The sequence below is a fragment of the Amblyomma americanum genome, chromosome 5 (genome assembly GCF_052857255.1).
Source record: "Amblyomma americanum isolate KBUSLIRL-KWMA chromosome 5, ASM5285725v1, whole genome shotgun sequence".
Lineage (NCBI taxonomy): Eukaryota > Metazoa > Arthropoda > Arachnida > Ixodida > Ixodidae > Amblyomma > Amblyomma americanum.
This window is the reverse complement of record NC_135501.1, coordinates 2,063,531-2,081,628: the sequence shown is the minus strand read 5'-3', so window position 1 is coordinate 2,081,628 and position 18,098 is coordinate 2,063,531. Positions and strand designations below refer to the sequence as shown.

Sequence of the window (18,098 nt, the reverse complement as noted above, 5' to 3'; positions counted from 1 at the left end):
AAGCAAGAACCGCAAGCCGAAACAGAAATTCAGCCTGTGGCCAGGGGCATGCTTCGCGTGATGCTGAAATGCCGTCACAGCATCATTGAAAAATATGCATATTCGGCTTGCATGGCTGAAGCAGCGACTGAAAACAATGAGTCCTTTCATAAAATGTTACGATGACCTAAAACAGCATGAAAATTTTGTTAGTGAAGCAGCTAGAAAGTATAAACGCACGGTGAATGTTTTGATGCCGAAAATGCAGTCTTGCTTGAAGCAATCACCTCAACAGACGCCACGGAAATGACAAACTTCAAAACTTATTTGTGCCGGAATGGAATATTGCATAGCCACCAAACTCAGAGAAAAACATACAGTATAAGTATGTTTTTGCTGAAAAAATTAGGAGTTAACTCTGCAATATTTTTGCCCTATTTTAACGAAAACTTGCAATGGCGGTGTTGACATTGTGTTGCGAGTTTGTTTAGTTATAGTTTGCACATTTAGCTGTTTCATTTCCCTGGTGAGATGAAAGTGAACTGCCAGTAGCAATACATAAAGTTACATTATGCAGGCACATCATACTTTGTTCTTTGTTGCATGGACCAAGAAATCTGGCCTGAAATCACTAAAATGTAGCTGTTAAAATGGGCAGCGATGGCGATACCCTTCTTCCATTTTGATGTCCTTCCTACCATATAAAAATTCTTTTCAGTGAAAATGTGCTCTTCGTCCATATAAGAGTAGGAATCGATGTAGGAATCAATTTGTTCTCAGTGCCTCATAAGATAATCTGTGTTGCCACAAAAACTATGCTTTTATGTTATGCCATACTGAAACATGAAAACCTTTTTATGCAGGAGTTGATGTGAAGGTGCACTCAGAGGGAGGGGCAGGGAGCTGGGCAGTGCTCCTGGTAACTCCAATAATGAGGCGTGCCCAGCAGCTGGAATCATCCTCCGAAGTCATCTTCGTTGATTCCATGGCGTAATGTGACTCAACAAGGAGCAGCGTGACAATTATGCTGACAGCAACATCAGCTGGTGCCATACCCATAGCAGTCATTGTGCACAGCAGTCAGACTACTGAGGGCTACTCAGCAGGCTTCGAGCTCCTGAAGCACAACTACCCCTTTTGCTTTGGTGGCTGCGAGGTGGGCACATGTAAATTGTAAATTATACTGCATGTTGTTTGAAGAAATGCCAGGTAATGCTAGAATACTTCAGTTAGGCAACATTAATTCAGAATATGGATCTGCGCCAGCCTGTACTTTTTGAAAGCAGCAGAGACAGAGCCACTGCTTAACAATACCAGCATTGGCCACAGGCCATGCCTGCAACTTCTAAGCTTCAACAGTTTGCTGCAAGAGGCGGTGTGACAATCTGCGAATTTGAAAATATATGACTTTGCTCTTTGATGAAAAAAAAGCTGAGTTAATGCAAGCCTATACCAATGCTTCCTAAATTCCTGCTTGCCCAGCCTGTCATGTCAGCCTGTCATGCCCAGCCTATCATATATGACTTCAACCACAAATGAACAAGCTATAGAATTGATGTGGTTAGGTTAAGCTTTCTTTGGTATAGCCTGCCTGACGCGCTGAACTATGATGTGTAAATGTCACCTCTACATTGAAATATCAAGCTATGTTTGGCAAGGATAGAAATTATAGTTGCATAGTGTTAGGACCCTTTAAGTAATGCTATCAAAGCCAAAGTGAAAAATACCCTCATAGCAACACAGTGTAATGTAGCAAGGTCAGCTGAACTGACATGCAATGCAGCTAAACTATTGCCTCCCAAGGTTCGTACTAATCATGTTACCCTGCACCCGTAAATGTCTGTCATGGGAATAATTCAGCTGTTCTATAGATGTCAATATGTGGCATTTTCTTGTTGCAGGCACCAGAGACTTCTATGACTGATAACAGTGCTGCTGAGAAAGCAGCAATTCTTGGACATTGGCCAGAAGCCAGGCAGCTGCTATGCCACTTTCATGTAGCGCAGGCTGAGTGGCGGTGGCTGACGCTTGCGCAGCATGGTTTCAGCCCAAGTGAAAGGAAGTCACTGATGGCCATTTTTCAAAAGGTATGGAATTTATTCATTATCAGCGATATAAAAATCTGAATGCACGCAGAAACAGCAATGAGTGACCGATTCTGAAGAGAGTTTTGATGTTTTATGGGTGTTTAATTACCCAAAGCGACTCAGGCTATGAGAGACGCCGTAGTGAAGGTCTCCGGATAATGACGGCCCCATGGCATGCACTGACATCGCACAGCACACAGGCCTCTAGTATCTCGCTTCCATCAAAATGAGACCGCTGTGGTTGGGATTGAACCCGCGTCTTCCGGGTCAGCAGCCAAGCGCCATAAGCAGTGAGCCACTGCGGTGGAAAGGCCAGGTATTGTGCTGTTTATACTATGTCACAAGCCGATGTCTCAAAAGTCATAGGTTGTATGTGTGCTGTGCAGGCCTATGGTATTTGGTTGAAGAATGGGTGCTACTATAGCATGTCTGGTACATGATGATGCAGCCAAAGCACTGACCAATCGTGTTTCAGTTTGTAGGCACCATACACACATAATTGTAAAAAGTACAGCCTAGCATAGCAGAGTTTTCACCTCTCAATTCATCATCACAAAGATTGTGGGACTACTTATGCAGCACAGCAGGGGCAGCACAGGTGTGAGCGACAAGCAGGCAAAACAAGGAACCATTTGCGACTGTGGAATGAGACAATACTGTTCAGATAAAGAGCTGTACACAACCTCGTGATCATGGACTAGATTAAACAGTCGGGCCGACTTATAATAAACTTGACGATCACACGGATTAGGTTCGTTGTATCTAAAGTTTGTAGTCACTGGACTTGCCCTATTACAGCCGAAAAATAGTCAGGAAAAAGTGGCAGTTATTTGTTCAAAAGGCCGGCTGTGTGTGCCTGTTTCTTCAAAGCGGACCCTATCAAACTGCTTTTTAAGCTCTCTAGAAATGTCATGTGCTCCTGGCCAAGACCTTAGCGTTTCAGGGACATAATATTACCGTCATGAATGAGGTGCTCATGGCAACCGGTGAAAGTCGCTATCCTCGCCTTCAGTCCTCAACAAAGTTGTCAGGGTGCAAAGCTACTGCAGCACAAGTGCACTCATAACGTACAGTATGCATGACCCTTCTGTAAAGCTCACAAGTAATGCATGGAGTTCCCAATAAAGCTAAACCTTGGCGTGACTATTAGGCTCTTGAACAAACTTTCCACGGGAATAGTCGAATAGGCCTATAAACCAGATGGGAAATAGCCCATTGCCAAAAAACAATGGCTACTACATGATTTCAAATTTCTGTGATTGGCGCACACTGTTCGAGCGCTCTAAACATGCGTGACACAGGAAATTTGCTGTTTACGAGTTTCATGGACACGGCAGTCGCACAGAGGGCAGAGATTAGATTGGACAGGTGACGAATCACGTGACCAGGTGGGCCTGCAAGGCATACCTCGTGACTGGCTTTCAAGCTTTTCAAATTCCTGCCATTGGCTGAGCACCGGCCGTGTGGAGCAGTTAACTTCCAACGCTGCACCTGTCTAGTGCTTACCGGGCTTCTGCTTCCACTTTAGACGCTTTACCTGGCTGGCGCACACGCAAGCGCCACCTGACATTGTAGCCTTTTGGAGCAAACCTGGCCAGCACTTAAAGCTTCAAATCCACTTTAACTTATTTATTTCAGGGGATGGGGTAACTACATTTTCTTTACGGGGATCACAGTAGCTAGGAGACTGTGGGAGTGAGCTTACAGCGCTTCCTCATTAGTTGTAACAGAGTGATATAGCCAAGGTTGTTCGCTTTATGCGAGATGCAATGTCATAGCCCTGATACATTTTACCTCTTTTTTAATAAAAGAAGCAAACTTGCAAAAGGGAGCCTTGAAATCATTCAGTAGGCCGATTAAGAGGACGTCTCCAGGGGCTGCAAGATGGTACAGTAGCAGATGGAATTGACTGACTCCTTTGTCGTTCTGGTGTCCGCTTTTCGTGCACAATGCCATGGATGCCAAGGATGGTCCTGAACATGCACCCGACATTACACTTGTCTCACCATTCATCACAAGTGCAGGCTCTTCCCTGGGAGGATGGTTGCTTTCTTTCAGAGTCATAATTGTAACACCAGGTAGCCGCAACAGTGACCTGAAACAAAATGTTTGCACATTTACGACAATCCTATGTAGCCCCATGCAAGTGTCAATGCACTCCTCGTTCCGAAGAGTGGTCAGGATCTCAACCACAAATACGGCAATAAAATGATGCACAATAGTTAAATCTGCTGCCGTGTCTGTAACCAATTCAAGAAGTTTAATTTTGGCAACAGCATTTCATAAAGGCCTTGCAAACCTGCGTGAATGCTTGCTGAATTACTGCCAAGGACTTCATGAAACTTTTCCCAAAGTGCACCCAAATTTAACGCATCTGCTCATTCTTTCCGGGATCTGTAGACCGAATTGACAAACTCAGCATATGTATCATTCGTTGTAGCAACTTTGTTCTCGCTCATAATTAAGGGAGGATTTTAACAATGCCGTTGAAGCTATACTAGTGTTTCAACCTGCTGCTGCACTTCAATACAGCAGATCCTCTTGAGATGGCAGCACCAGTGCTAAAAATTTTGGACACTGAATAATTCAAAGCTAAGCTCTCAGACTACATGTAAATGTTTGGAGTGTACTTCATATAACATGGTTCAGAATTGAAATATTTAGTTTTTTTTATATATTGCATTAGTGTTTAAATGCTTATGCTTGGAGCTATTCTTTTTTTTGCTGGAAAACTTGCAGATCACGCACGCTGAGAGCAAAGACACATTGGAGGCCGCCAAGCAAGACCTTTACTCCCAGCAGCACAAGGGCTTCACCACCTATGTCGACACTCTACTGGAGAGAGAAGAATGGGTGCTTCTCTTCCGACTGTCAGCGAAGACACGAGGCCACAATACAAATAATTATTCAGAGGCCTCGATTAGGGTCCTGAAAGACATAATCTTGCACAGGACAAAAGCTTTTAATGTTGTGGCCCTAGCTGATTTCCTCTCTGTTGTGTGGGAGAAATATTTTTTCCACAGAATACTAGACCATGCACACTCACGTATGACTGGGCACATGCTCCTCTATGAGAGACTTTTAAAGAAGCTGCCAAAAGACACCAAAAAAAACATTAGGTGCAACAGAGATGGGCATTATGTCGTCCCAAAAGGCAGCAGTCCAGAGAGCAAGCTTTACACTATGTACTCTGACATCGGCCAGTGCACCTGCCGCTCTGGTCAGCAGGGCGCATTTTGTAAACACCAGGCACTCGTGCACAAAGTGTTTGGTGGGATCTTCCCAAATGCACCTCTGCTGACTACAGAAGCTCGCTACAACCTTGGAAAGCTTGCGCTCGGAGACAACTGCCCTGGCATTGATTTCTTTGAAGGCCTCCATGAGACACAAGTGCTGCAAAATGCTGCATGCAGAAAGACTCCGACTGATGCTCTATACTGTTGGGACACTCCCTCCACTTCAACAGCTCCAACAACCCAGTACAGTCCTCCAGAAAGTAGGGAAACTTACACTGCACAACTAATGAACCACGTAAGTTATGGCGCTATACATTAGCAAGATGAATTACAGCAACTCTATGTTGGCTGCAGTCATAATAAACCATAGTTATTATAAACCATAGTCAGTGACAATAGGCACCCTATGATGACTAAGGCCCATTTTTTTCTGTGGTGGAGAATTTAAAATGCTGCGAGTTCATAAAGAGAAATATGCAACATTTTTCAGAAACCATAACGCACATAAAATAAATACATGCTTATTTCTGAGACACCGTGCATACTCCAAATGTGCCTTCAGTAAAGCAGCATGTGCCGGTTGCAGTTCAGCATCAGGTAATACTTGGTATTCCCTTCACTTGAAGGAAGGTGCTGGTAAGACAATGCCTCCCAGTGCCATGGTGCACAATCCTGCACCTGCGGTCGTGGCCATGCATGCAAGCCGGACAAAGCCATATATTAGTCTGGCATCGGATTGTCACTCATTCATTCCTGGACAGCCTGGTACCATAAAAGATAAAAACCCATGATTGGATGCTGAGTGGCATTCAAAACTAGAAACTTCGTCACTACCATTAATGCTCCTTTCAAAATATGACAGTATCGTGGCTTTTCCTCTGAAAGAATGTGAACGCACTGTTACTGCGGCCGCCAAGCTCGAGACGTTCACTTGCTTATGTAGATGGAGAGGTTAAGCATATCAAGGCATCAACAAAACTCTGTAACAATATGCTGGCTTTTATCAGAATTCAAAACAAACCAGTCCCATTTTTATTACTCTCACACCCTGATTGGTGTCTGTAATAACAAAAACGAAATTGTCGTTCCTAACAAGAATTCTGCAGAAATTCATTATGCAATTTTCCCCCAAAAGCAAGACCTAACAACGGTTCATGCGTATTTTAGACCATGGAGGAAGTAAATTTAAATATAGAGGAGAGCAGAGGAACCCCCCACGATCAGACAATGCCCTCCCCCCATATGCATGATGCATCATCCTCCTCTCATTCCTCTCTTAGGCACAGTAGCAGCACAAAAAAACACAAAAGAACTAGACAACGAGAAACATTCACAGACGCTGCGTGTCTAGTTCTTCTTTTGTGTGTTTTTTTGCGCTGCTACTGTGCCTAAGACAAGTAACCAACACGCCCAAGAGCGCGTTTTACTGAATCATGCCTCTCTGTTGCCCGCAGCAACAGCCGGCACATGCCGACTGGCATGCTGCCTCTTAGCAACCATGATTCTGAAGCGTAAATTAGGCTTATGAATAATATGTTAGTTCTGCCACTTTTTTCACAATACGTCTGGGATACATGGTGCTTCTCCTCAGTTTTCCTTCTTATATTTTAGCCATATATGCATCAAAGAACATGGCTCATTTTCAATGGGGGGAAGTTTAACGAAGCCTGCTGTGCTGTACCTTTGACGAGCATCAGGTTCATTGAGCTCAGTTTTCTCTTCGCATAGAACAGATAAAGACAAGCAGCCCATCGGTAGGCCAACAGCAGCATTTAAGCAAAGAATTGTTTTTTTGTGTGTGTGTTTGCTTTAGGAACTGGCGGAGGACCCTTTCGAAGCCCCCATAGAAGCATTTGAACACCTGAAGGCTAAAGTTGGAAATGACCCGACATGCTTGAAGCATACAGCCAGACTGGCAAAAAGACTGAAAAGCCTTCCAAGCAAGCAAAGCTTTGTCACGGCAATGATAAACATGTCAGCTGCAGTCTGCAGGGTTTCAAGTTGCCGAGGCAAGATAAGTGTGCAGCCAACAAGCATCTCAAGGAGACGACCAGGCCTGAACAAAGGTTCAAAACGTGTCCCCCAAGGCAGGCTATCAAAGAAGGCCAAGCGCAGTCACTCGCTGTGCCGCAGTGTGGAGGACAACGTCGCAGCTGCAAAATGACTGTGGACTGCTGCATCAGTGTGAGTGTGCTAGCGAGTGCAAATGGCCGAATCATGCAGTGCCAACAAAGGGTCACTCACCTTGAAACAATCATTCACAGTGTGGGAAAACCGGCTAGCCCAGACTCCCCACTGATGTAATAAATAGACGTAGGGGACATGAGCAGGTTGATATGCCACCCTAATCGGTTTTCAAGCTACTGCGAGTAGTGATTTTTTAAAATGATTTCTAAATTGTAGGGTCCACGCAGAGCTTTCAAATTTGACTCGAATACCCACAAATACCATCTCTGCAGGTAAATACAAAGGGGGGGGGGGGGATACTGCGCACAAAAGACAAGGACAAGAGAACACAACAGGCGCAGACTCGCGACTATCTTTATTGACAACACGACACTCCTCTAATAGTTTCAAACTGTCACATCACACACATGTGGAAACCAAAAACTTGTCTTCATTCTGATACAGTTTGATAGAAGGGTCACTTACGCAATCTTTATCCTTCTGTTTGATACAAAACGCCTCCGCCAACTCACGCGCCACCTGGTCACGGCTCCTCCTCAAAACTTTTGTATCTGTCAGCAAAGGCAGGCAAGGGTTATTGCGCGTAGCATCCGGGCAAGCGTCACAATGCAGGGGTAAATTCGACCCTGTCCCTGATTTCATGGAACGCTGGTGTCCCATTAAGCGCTCATTCAGACATCGGCCTGTCTGATCGATGTATACCCTGCCACAGGTGAGGGGAATCTGGTATACGACACCCGTCTGGCACCTGACAAAACGAGTGGCATGACGCTTCTCGCAGTCCGCTTTCCTCTTCCCTCCGGACATGACCTGAGGGCACAATGCGGCCAACTTGCATGGGGCAGAAAAAACTACCGGCACACCGTAGCGTTTCGCCACGTTCTTCAAGTTGTGGGAAATTCTGTGAATATACGGTAGAACCACTGGCCTCATTTCCTTAGAACGGCCACTATCCTGGCACGTCCTATCTTTCAGTTTCCGCAGAAGCTTCTCTGCCACTGCAACAATGATTGAAGCAGGAAAACCAGCCTTCGTCATCCTAATTACCTGATTATTGAGGCTCTCGTGCACCAGGTGAGCACAAGACTTAGACAAGGCGCCCTGCAAGCAATACGTTCCGAGAGCCCGTTTAACAGTCTTGGAATGTGCTGACCTGAAAGGCAACAGGTCTTTCCGTGCACGTGGTAAGTACATCCAGCAAACGTGATGTGGTGTTAAAATGAGGTTAATATCTAAAAACTGTAGCTTGTCATGTTCCGGTAACTCGTGAGTAAAGGTCAGACCCTTCCCATGTCGTCTGAAAATCGACAAAAATTCTTCCACAATCACAGTGTGCATCGCGCCAGGTCGATCTTAAACAAACACTAAATAGTCATCAACGTACCTAAATATTTTCAGAGTTGTCTCATCGTCAAAATAGCGCACCAGATCACAGTCAATGCTGGACAAGAAGATGTCAGCCAGTACAGGTGCCACACAGGAACCAATGCAAATTCCTTTGCGCTGAACAAGGACCTGATCGTTAAAAGATACAAAGGTAGAACCAAGATAAAACTCAAGTAAAGACATAAAATTGTTCAGCGTTATACCGCAGGCATTCTGAAAAGCTATTACACCCCTATCTTCAATACAAGACCTGACGGAGCAAAACAGGGCATCGTGGGGTATTGAAAAGAACAGGTTTTCAACGTCAATTGAAAAGGCGTAGCCTACAGTCGGAGCATCCTGTAGGTAGGCGACTATATCATCCGAGTTCCTAGTCAAGAAATGGGTCTTCCACTACCACCAATTTCAAACACTTGAATAAACACACTTACTTCACGCTGCCAAGTACCTTTTTCACTTACTATGCACCTAAAGGGCTTGCCAACCTTATGTGTTTTAACAGTGAAAAACAGTTCTAAGCAATCGCGCTTGGAGTTTATAACTGCTCTAGACAGTTTATCTAAAGCAAGGTCCTTGCACAGCACAGAAGCTTGGGTCTTTACCTTTGACGGTTTCACCTTCTTCCGAACAAAGTTCTTCTCAACTGCTTGAGCATCTTTTTCACCAAATATCCCCGAAGGCAGGACGACGAAGCCTCCCTCTTTATCAGCTTGCAGAAGGGCCAAGCCGTTGTATTTGAAGAAATAGATAACTTCTTTTACTGATGTCTTGAGGCTTGAACTGCTCCCACTCGCAGACCTCCGTGGCCTAGCAGCGGTCCGTAGAAGGCTGTCAACACCATCTAGTAGACAGCGCTCCTGGTCCTCATCAGATGCCTTCCGCGCCAGCTGCCGGTTCAATGAAAGCAGCTCGTGCGCAGGCACACTAGGCTCAATGCTGAACTTCGGTCCTTTCTTCTGCACCTCAACAATTCCATTCGGTAACTCGGCATCGGCCAGTACTGACACGGAACCACCGTTATCCTTGGATCTTCGCCTATCTTTGGGAAGTCTTAGTAGGAGACATTTCCACCAGAAATCCACTGCCTGGGCTGTCTGACGTCGTAAGGCCCGTAGCCTTACTTCTCCTAACCATTCGGGGTTTGTCCGGAACGCGAGCAGACGCAACCAGTCGTATAGGAGCCTGATCTGACGCCAAAGTTCAGATCTTAGAATTTTGCACACGCGTCTAACATGTCCCGCAGAGGGCACCATGTACCCGAACAGAGCGATGAATTCCGAAGGCACCAGGCCTCTCTTCAGACAGAAACCCAAGAACCTTGTGCGGCAGGTCGCAGCTACAATGGCGCTAATCACAGTTGAAACATGACAGTTTGAAGGAGCAACACAAAAGAAAGGGCCCACGGTAGAAGAAACATAGTTTAAGAGCGTACGTTGTTGGGCTAGTCGGTCAATTATAGTAAATACAAGGGGGGGGGGGGGGGTGTACTGCGCACAAAAAGACAAGGACAAGAAGATAACACAACAGGCGCAGACTCGCGACTAACTTTATTGACAACACGACACTCCTTTAATAATTTCAAACTGTCACATCACACACATGTGGAAACCAAAAACTTGTCCTCATTCTGATACAGTTTGAAAGAAGGGTCACTTACGCAATCTTTATCCTTCTGTTTGATAGAAAACGCCTCCGCCAACTCAGGCGCCACCTGGTCGCGGCTCCTCCTCAAAACTTTTGTATCTGTCAGCAAAGGCAGGCAAAGCTTATTGCGCGTAGCATCCAGGCATGCGCCACAATGCAGGGGTAAATTCAACCCTGTCCCTGATTTCATGGAACGCTGGTGTTCCCTTAAGCGCTCATTCAGACATCGGCCTGTCTGACCGATGTATACCCTGCCACAGGTGAGGGGAATCTGGTATACGACACCCGTCTGGCACCTGACAAAACGAGTGGCATGACGCTTCTCGCAGTCCGCTTTCCTCTTCCCTCCGGACATGACCTGAGGGCACAATGCGGCCAACTTGCATGGGGCAGAAAAAACTACCGGCACGCCGTAGCGTTTCGCCACGTTCTTCAAGTTGTGGGAAATTCTGTGAATATACGGTAGAACCACTGGCCTCATTTCCTTATAACGGCCACTATCCCGGCACGTCCTATCTTTCAGTTTGCGCAGAAGCTTCTCTGCCACTGCAACAATGATTGAAGCAGGAAAACCAGGCTTCGTCATCCTAATTACCTGATTATTGAGGCTCTCGTGCACCAGTTGAGCGCAAGACTTAGACAAGGCGCCCTGCAAGCAATACGTTCCGATAGCCCGTTTAACAGTCTTAGAATGTGCTGACCTGAAAGGCAACAGGTCTTTCCGTGCACGTGGGAAGTACGTCCAGCAAACGTGATCTGGTGTTAAAGTCAGGTTAATATCTAAAAACTTTAGCTTGTCATGTTCCGGTAACTCGTGAGTGAAGGTCAGACCGTTCCCATGTCGTCTGAAAATCGACAAGAATTCTTCCACAGTCACAGTGTGCGTCGCGCCAGGTGGATCTTTAAGAAACACTAAATAGTCATTGTGCTATCAGGTCATGTCCGGAGGGAAGAGGAAAGCGGACTGCGAGAAGCGTCATGCCACTCGTTTTGTCAGGTGCCAGACGGGTGTCGTATACCAGATTCCCCTCACCTGTGGCAGGGTATACATCGGTCAGACAGGCAGATGTCTGAATGAGCGCTTAAGGGAACACCAGCGTTCCATGAAATCAGGGACAGGGTTGAATTTACCCCTGCATTGTGGCGCATGCCTGGATGCTACGTGCAATAACCTTTGCCTGCCTTTGCTGACAGATACAAAAGTTTTGAGGAGGAGCCGCGACCAGGTGGCGCCTGAGTTGGCGGAGGCGTTTTGTATCAAACAGAAGGATAAAGATTGCGTAAGTGACCCTTCAATCAAAATGTATCAGAATGAAGACAAGTTTTTGGTTTCCACATGCGTGTGATGTGAGTTTGAAATTATAAAGGAGTGTCGTGTTGTCAATAAAGTTAGTCGCCAGTCTGCGCCTGTTGTGTTATCTTCTTGTCCTTGTCTTTTTGTGCGCAGTACACCCCCCCCCCCCCTTGTATTTACCATATGGGACCCACTAGCCCAACAACGTACGCTCTTAAACTATGTTTCTTCTACCGTGGGCCCTTTCTTTTGTGTTGCTCCTTCAAACTGTCATGTTTCAACTGTGATTAGCGCCATTGTAGCTGCGACCTGCCGCACAAGGTTTTTGGGTTTCTGTCTGAAGAGAGGCCTGGTGCCTTCGGAATTCATCGCTCTGTTCGGGTACATGGTGCCCTCTGCGGGACATGTTAGACGCGTGTGAAAAATTTTAAGATCTGAACTTTGGCGTCAGATCAGGCTCCTTTAAGACTGGTTGCGTCTGCTCGCGTTCCGGACAAACCCCTAATGAGTAGGAGAAGTAAGGCTACGGGCCTTACGACGTCAGACAGCCCAGGCAGTGGATTTCTGGTGGAAATGTCTCCTACTACGACTTCCCAAAGATAGGCCAAGATCCAAGGATAACGGTGGTTCCGTGTCAGTACTGGCCGATGCCGAGTTACCGAATGGAATTGTTGAGGTGCAGAAGAAAAGACCGAAGTTCAGCATTGAGCCTAGTGTGCCTGCGCACGAGCTGCTTTCATTGAACCGGCAGTTGGTGCGGAAGGCATCTGATGAGGACCAGGAGCGGTGTCTACTAGATGGTGTTGACAGCCTTCTACGGACCGCTGCTAGGCCACGGAGGTCTGCGAGTGGGAGCAGGTCAAGCCTCAAGACATCAGTAAAAGAAGTTGCCTATTTCTTCAAAGACAACGGCTTGGCCCTACTGCAAGCTGATAAAGAGGGAGGCTTCGTCGTCCTGCCTTCGGGGATATTTGGTGAAAAAGCTGCTCAAGCAGTCGAGAAGAACTTTGTTCGGAAGAAGGTGAAACCGTCAAAGGTAAAAACCCAAGCTTCTGTGCTGTGCAAGCACATTGATTTAGATAAACTGTCTAGAGCAGTTATTAACTCCAAGCGCGATAGCTTAGAACTGTTTTTCACTGTTAAAACACATAAGGTTGAAAAGCCCTTTAGGTGCATAGTAAGTGAAAAAGGTACTTGGCAACGTGAAGTAAGTGTGTTTATTCAAAAGTGTGAAATTGGTGGTAGTGGAAGACCCATTTCTTGACTAGGAACTCGGATGATATAGTCGCCTACCTACAGGATTCTCCACCTGTAGGCTACGCCTTTTCAATTGACGTTGAAAACCTGTTCTTTTCAATACCCCACGATGCCCTGTTTTGCTCCGTCAGGTCTTGTATTGAAGATAGGGGTGTAATAGATTTTCAGAATGCCTGCGGTATAACGCTGAACAATTTTATGTCTTTACTTGAGTTTTATCTTGGTTCTACCTTTGTATCTTTTAACCATCAGGTCCTTGTTCAGCTCAAAGGAATTTGCATTGGTTCCTGGGTGGCACCTGTACTGGCTGACATCTTCTTGTCCAGCATTGACTGTGATCTGGTGCGCTATTTTGACGATGAGACAACTTGAAAATATTTAGGTACGTTGATGACTATTTAGTGTTTCTTAAAGATCGACCTGGCGCGACGCACACTGTGATTGTGGAAGAATTTTTGTCGATTTTCAGACGACATGGGAAGGGTCTGACCTTTACTCACGAGTTACCGGAACATGACAAACTACAGTTTTTAGATATTAACCTGACTTTAACACGAGATCACGTTTGCTGGATGTACTTACCACGTGCACGGAACGACCTGTTGCCTTTCAGGTCAGCACATTCCAAGACTGTTAAACGGGCTATCGGAACGTATTGCTTGCAGGGCGCCTTGTCTAAGTCTTGCGCTCACCCCATGCAAGTTGGCCTCATTGTGCCCTCAGGTCATGTCTGGAGGGAAGGGGAAAGCGGACTGCGAGAAGCGTCATGCCTCTCGTTTTGTCAGGTGCCAGACGGGTGTCGTATACCAGCTTCCCCTCACCTGTGGCAGGGTATACATCGGTCAGACAGGCCGATGTCTGAATGAGCGCTTAAGGGAACACCAGCGTTCCATGAAATCAAGGACAGGGTCGAATTTACCCCGGCATTGTGGCGCATGCCCGGATGCTACGCGCAATAACCCTTGCCTGCCTTTGCTGACAGATACAAAAGTTTTGAGGAGGAGCCGTGACCAGGTGGCGCGTGAGTTGCCGGAGGCGTTTTGTATCAAACAGAAGGATAAAGATTGCGTAAGTGACCCTTCTATCAAACTGTATCAGAATGAAGACAAGTTTTTGGTTTCCACATGTGTGTGATGTGACAGTTTGAAACTTTTATAGGAGGGTCGTGTTGTCAATAAAGTTAGTCGCGAGTCTGCGCCTGTTGTGTTATCTTCTTGTCCTTGTCTTTTTGTGCGCAGTACCACCCCCCCCCCCCCTTGTATTTACCATGATTGACCGACTAGCCCAACAACGTACGCTCTTAAACCACCTGTGCAGATCTGTTGCACCAGAATATGACCATTGAAATCATTTCAGGGTCCCTTTAAGCACCACCCAGCTGGTCTCCCAAAGAGATCAGCAGTTGTTGGCTCATACACCCCCCCCCCCCAATTGAGGAAACTGCATGTGCAATATGCACAAGACATGAAAGCTAACACGACAAGTCACAAGAAAAGTAAGGATGCCTTGCGCAATTGGAGAGTAGCCCTTCCATCATGTAGCACGTGACTGCGCCTCATGTACAGGAAGTCGCTGGCTTACATCTATGCTTTTACGGCAATGAGCCATCAATTACGCCTGTGCGGAAGTTCAATGACTATAGACACCAAATCCTGGTTTCATGTTTTTTTCTTTGTAATAATACATAAGACAATAATATACATGAATCGCCATGTGGTATTTGCGTACAACTGCTGAATAATTTACAATCCTATTTCTGTTTTCACACTATTTCATTTTCAGCTTCAAGAGGTGGTCAATGACTGTGTTGTCAAAGTTAAGTATTCGGTCGTTGCACCTTCTTCAAGAGGTGCAGCGGCAGTATGGCATGGCGGACGAGGCAGTGATAGCGCTGCTGGTAAAGAGTGCATCTGAACAGGGAGAAATTTAGCAGATAGATAAGCAGCAGTAAATGGCTATCAGAGGTAATAAACTACTTAAGGGTCAGTTGGTCAACATTATAGGCTTGAGTGAAATTGCCGTAGAGATGTGTATCAAATCGCGTTTCTTTTATTTTTTGCGGCGTGTTCCCAAGGAGCACTGAATTTTAATTAGAGCATGCTGGCGTTATACCAGGCACAGCAACTGCTAGTCTTTCAGCAGCGTATGTTGGTCAAGCAACTGGTAATAGAGGAGGCACTATATCTTATTGTTCCGAACGGCTGCTGAAGAATATCTCAAGTTTCATGGGGCAGAATATTAACAATCATATTATTGCTTTTCTGACTAGTACCAGATATGTATGGCACCTTATGATCGAGTGACCCCATGCCAGTTCTCAAAACGACATTAGTGGGTTATGCAGGCATTTTGCTCATTCCTTGTAAAGAATGAAAATGTAAATGTAAAATTATTGCCATTCATTTCACATTTTTGTAATTGCGATGGAAACAAAGAGACGGGTTTTTGTTTGAGATGAGAATGGACTGCAAGTGTAAAACATCCGTACCAAACAACTGCGACACGATAAGGTTGCCGTGAAACGCATGAAACTGAAGGAATAAGCTTCTTTTTTTTTCTGGCAATGTTGGTCACAAGAAATTACTACTGTTTCTTCCACAGGTGTATACATTTAAAGCAGTACACTACCTTTGTGTAGTTGCGGTTGCCTAAAATAGATTCCCTGTGAATTGGAGTTGCTATGAAGGATGTAATGAACAAAATTGTCGACAGGAAAGCACTGAGAGGCAGCAGGCCTTTAACAGCCATGTTCGTGTGCACCGTAGAAACCGATCACCTGCTCCCTTTTGAAGCCAAAGCTACTACATCATGAAAAGAGAACTGACTTATATTTTTTTTAGCACATTCACAGTAGCAAGCATCGGCGCCATTCCGCACGCTTGTTCCCAGTGTCGCTGTATCATTGTGAACAAAGCTCCTGTATGGGAGCCGAACATATCAAGCTCTTAATTCATTTAAGGCCAGTGCTTGCATTCTTTCGTTTCCATCCCATCCGCGACCAAACGATTGCCACAGCTAGTGCTTCATCATCTTATTTCTGACGTGAAAGTTATGACTGTCACACTTAGTTGGCACCCATTGTTGAAGAGACACCGTATATTTAAGTTTTTAACATTGTAAGAGACGCTTCCCAGTTTGCAGGAAATTTAATACTTTAGATTTCCACACGCTAATGTTTTGGGTTTTCTGATAGCTTACCTTTTCGCTGGTTGGGTTATTGCCGCAGCGTTGTCACCGGACGAGTGCACCCGAGTTGGTCATGAACTGCGGTTTGAGGTTTATGAAAGGTGTTGCGGCGTTCTGGCGATGACATTCACATATCATTAGAAGCGAAGAACTACGCTTCGTTCTGGCCATCTCTTGCGGTGACGGTATTCTTTGAACAGCGCTGTGTGGGGCACATCGAGCCTACGTAGCTCGACTCGCTGATTCCAGTTGCCGAGGGTCAAAGCGTGGTATGCGTAAGCGTTTCATTAACTTACATATTGAATACCTTTGAAAAAATAGACGAAATTGAATCAATTTAGACAACTTCACGCAGCACCGAGTTTCTATATGTCAAGCAGAAGCCCATCTGACTTCGTGGCAATCACGATGCTGCTGCCCCGCCAATTTCGAGACCGACAAAAGACTGCATGGCATTGCATTTTTGTAAAATATTTTATTTTTATTTTATACTCATTTCAAAAAATGAGGCACTACTTTGCGTGCATTTTTGGCAAAATGGTTGTTCCAAAACTGCCTGTCATTATTCCGCTAAATTTGGCAGAACTTGCTTCGTTGGTTGCCCTGTCGGTGCTGTTGGCTAGGAAGATGGCCGCGTCCAGGGCGAAAAACGCGTTTCCTTAAAATTTTCCTGCAGATTGCTTGCCTGCATCTTTACAGCTTTTCAGCAGGGAATTTAGCAGTTGTGGTGTAGTTTACCTTTGTAATATGACGAGGCGTTCCCTCTTAATGTGTGAAATCAACCTCCGAAAATGCATTCGTTCTACAGGCACCTCATCGCATGGATTTTGTGCATCTCGGAAGGCCTTGTGATTTCAGCGGCACAGTCCCCCGCTGCTGGTCTCTCATTGCTTTATTTTTTCTTACTCCAGTAGCAAACCTGTTGTGTGCTCCACTTCTGGTATTTTGTGCCTTCTCATTTTCCCTCATTGGGTATCCATCGCAAGGCTCTACCGTCATGTGGTGAAAAGCTGTGACGCCAAATAAGATGAAATTTGATGGACCGTTGTCGAGGTGGAACAAATTTTGGCCTTGCTAGATTGTCAGGGTGTGCTCAAGTGCCTAGCATGTGCATTGTAGTGAGATGTTGGTGCCGACTTCAAACTGCCGAAGAACCGCAAGATGCTTTGTTACCTTGTACAGAAGAACGTGCTCTTTGGCTGAGTGGCATTTTTGCTGTGCTGTGGGCACACAGTATGCAATGTAAGCCTGTTCTGGTTGTTTATACCCAATTTTTAATCCTCTATGCTACTTGACATTTTTGCCTTTCAGTAAACAAGTCAAAATGAGTCCTATTGCATATGCCCCTTCCTATTCTTGTTTTTCTAACACTGGCACACTACGCGTTCGACCAAATAAATGTTAGTGTACCAGCCTTACTTCAAGCAAGTTAACACGCACTGGATTCTCTTGAAGTGCTCATTCCTCGATAACATTATTGACATTTCGTAACGAAACTATAAAATGTACTGATAGCAAAAACTTTTCTTGTTAAAGGGCATATGGGGTACTCATACAAGCTGTCATCTAAAAAGCTGTAGCTATCCCATCTTTCAGTACAAGAACAAGGTATAGTAAACGCACAAAACAGTGCAATATTTGAGCAATGCGAGCTCAAAATAAAAACGTTTGGCTCATAACAGCATGAATAGCTGGTGACAAATGCCATAACAGGAGGACTGACATCTCCAGATGTGAGTTGCAGGTAGTGTAGGGTCTGCTAAGGGTTGTGTTTAGAGTTCACTTAAGAGCTAAGAAGTTACATTATATTTCAATTTCTTATAGGCAACCTGTGATGAAGTC

The 18,098-nt window shown here is 45.4% G+C and overlaps 1 protein-coding gene and 1 long non-coding RNA gene across 2 annotated transcripts; one reads left to right on the top strand and one right to left on the bottom strand.

The window, feature by feature from the left end:
- The first annotated feature begins 850 nt into the window (after positions 1–850).
- Positions 851–5,687, top strand: LOC144134552 (uncharacterized). The gene is made up of 3 exons (XM_077667456.1): positions 851–1,135; positions 1,881–2,066; positions 4,806–5,687. The coding sequence occupies exons 1-3, from the start codon at positions 1,004–1,006 to the stop codon at positions 5,619–5,621; spliced, it is 1,134 nt and encodes a 377-aa protein (XP_077523582.1). The 5' UTR covers positions 851–1,003; the 3' UTR covers positions 5,622–5,687.
- LOC144134553 (uncharacterized) lies at positions 2,058–16,569 on the bottom strand. Its single transcript, XR_013315146.1, has 3 exons — positions 16,269–16,569; positions 4,073–4,161; positions 2,058–2,364 (listed from the first exon to the last, which is right to left on the bottom strand). It is a non-coding gene; the product is annotated as an uncharacterized LOC144134553 (long non-coding RNA).
- Between the last annotated feature and the right edge of the window lie 1,529 nt (positions 16,570–18,098).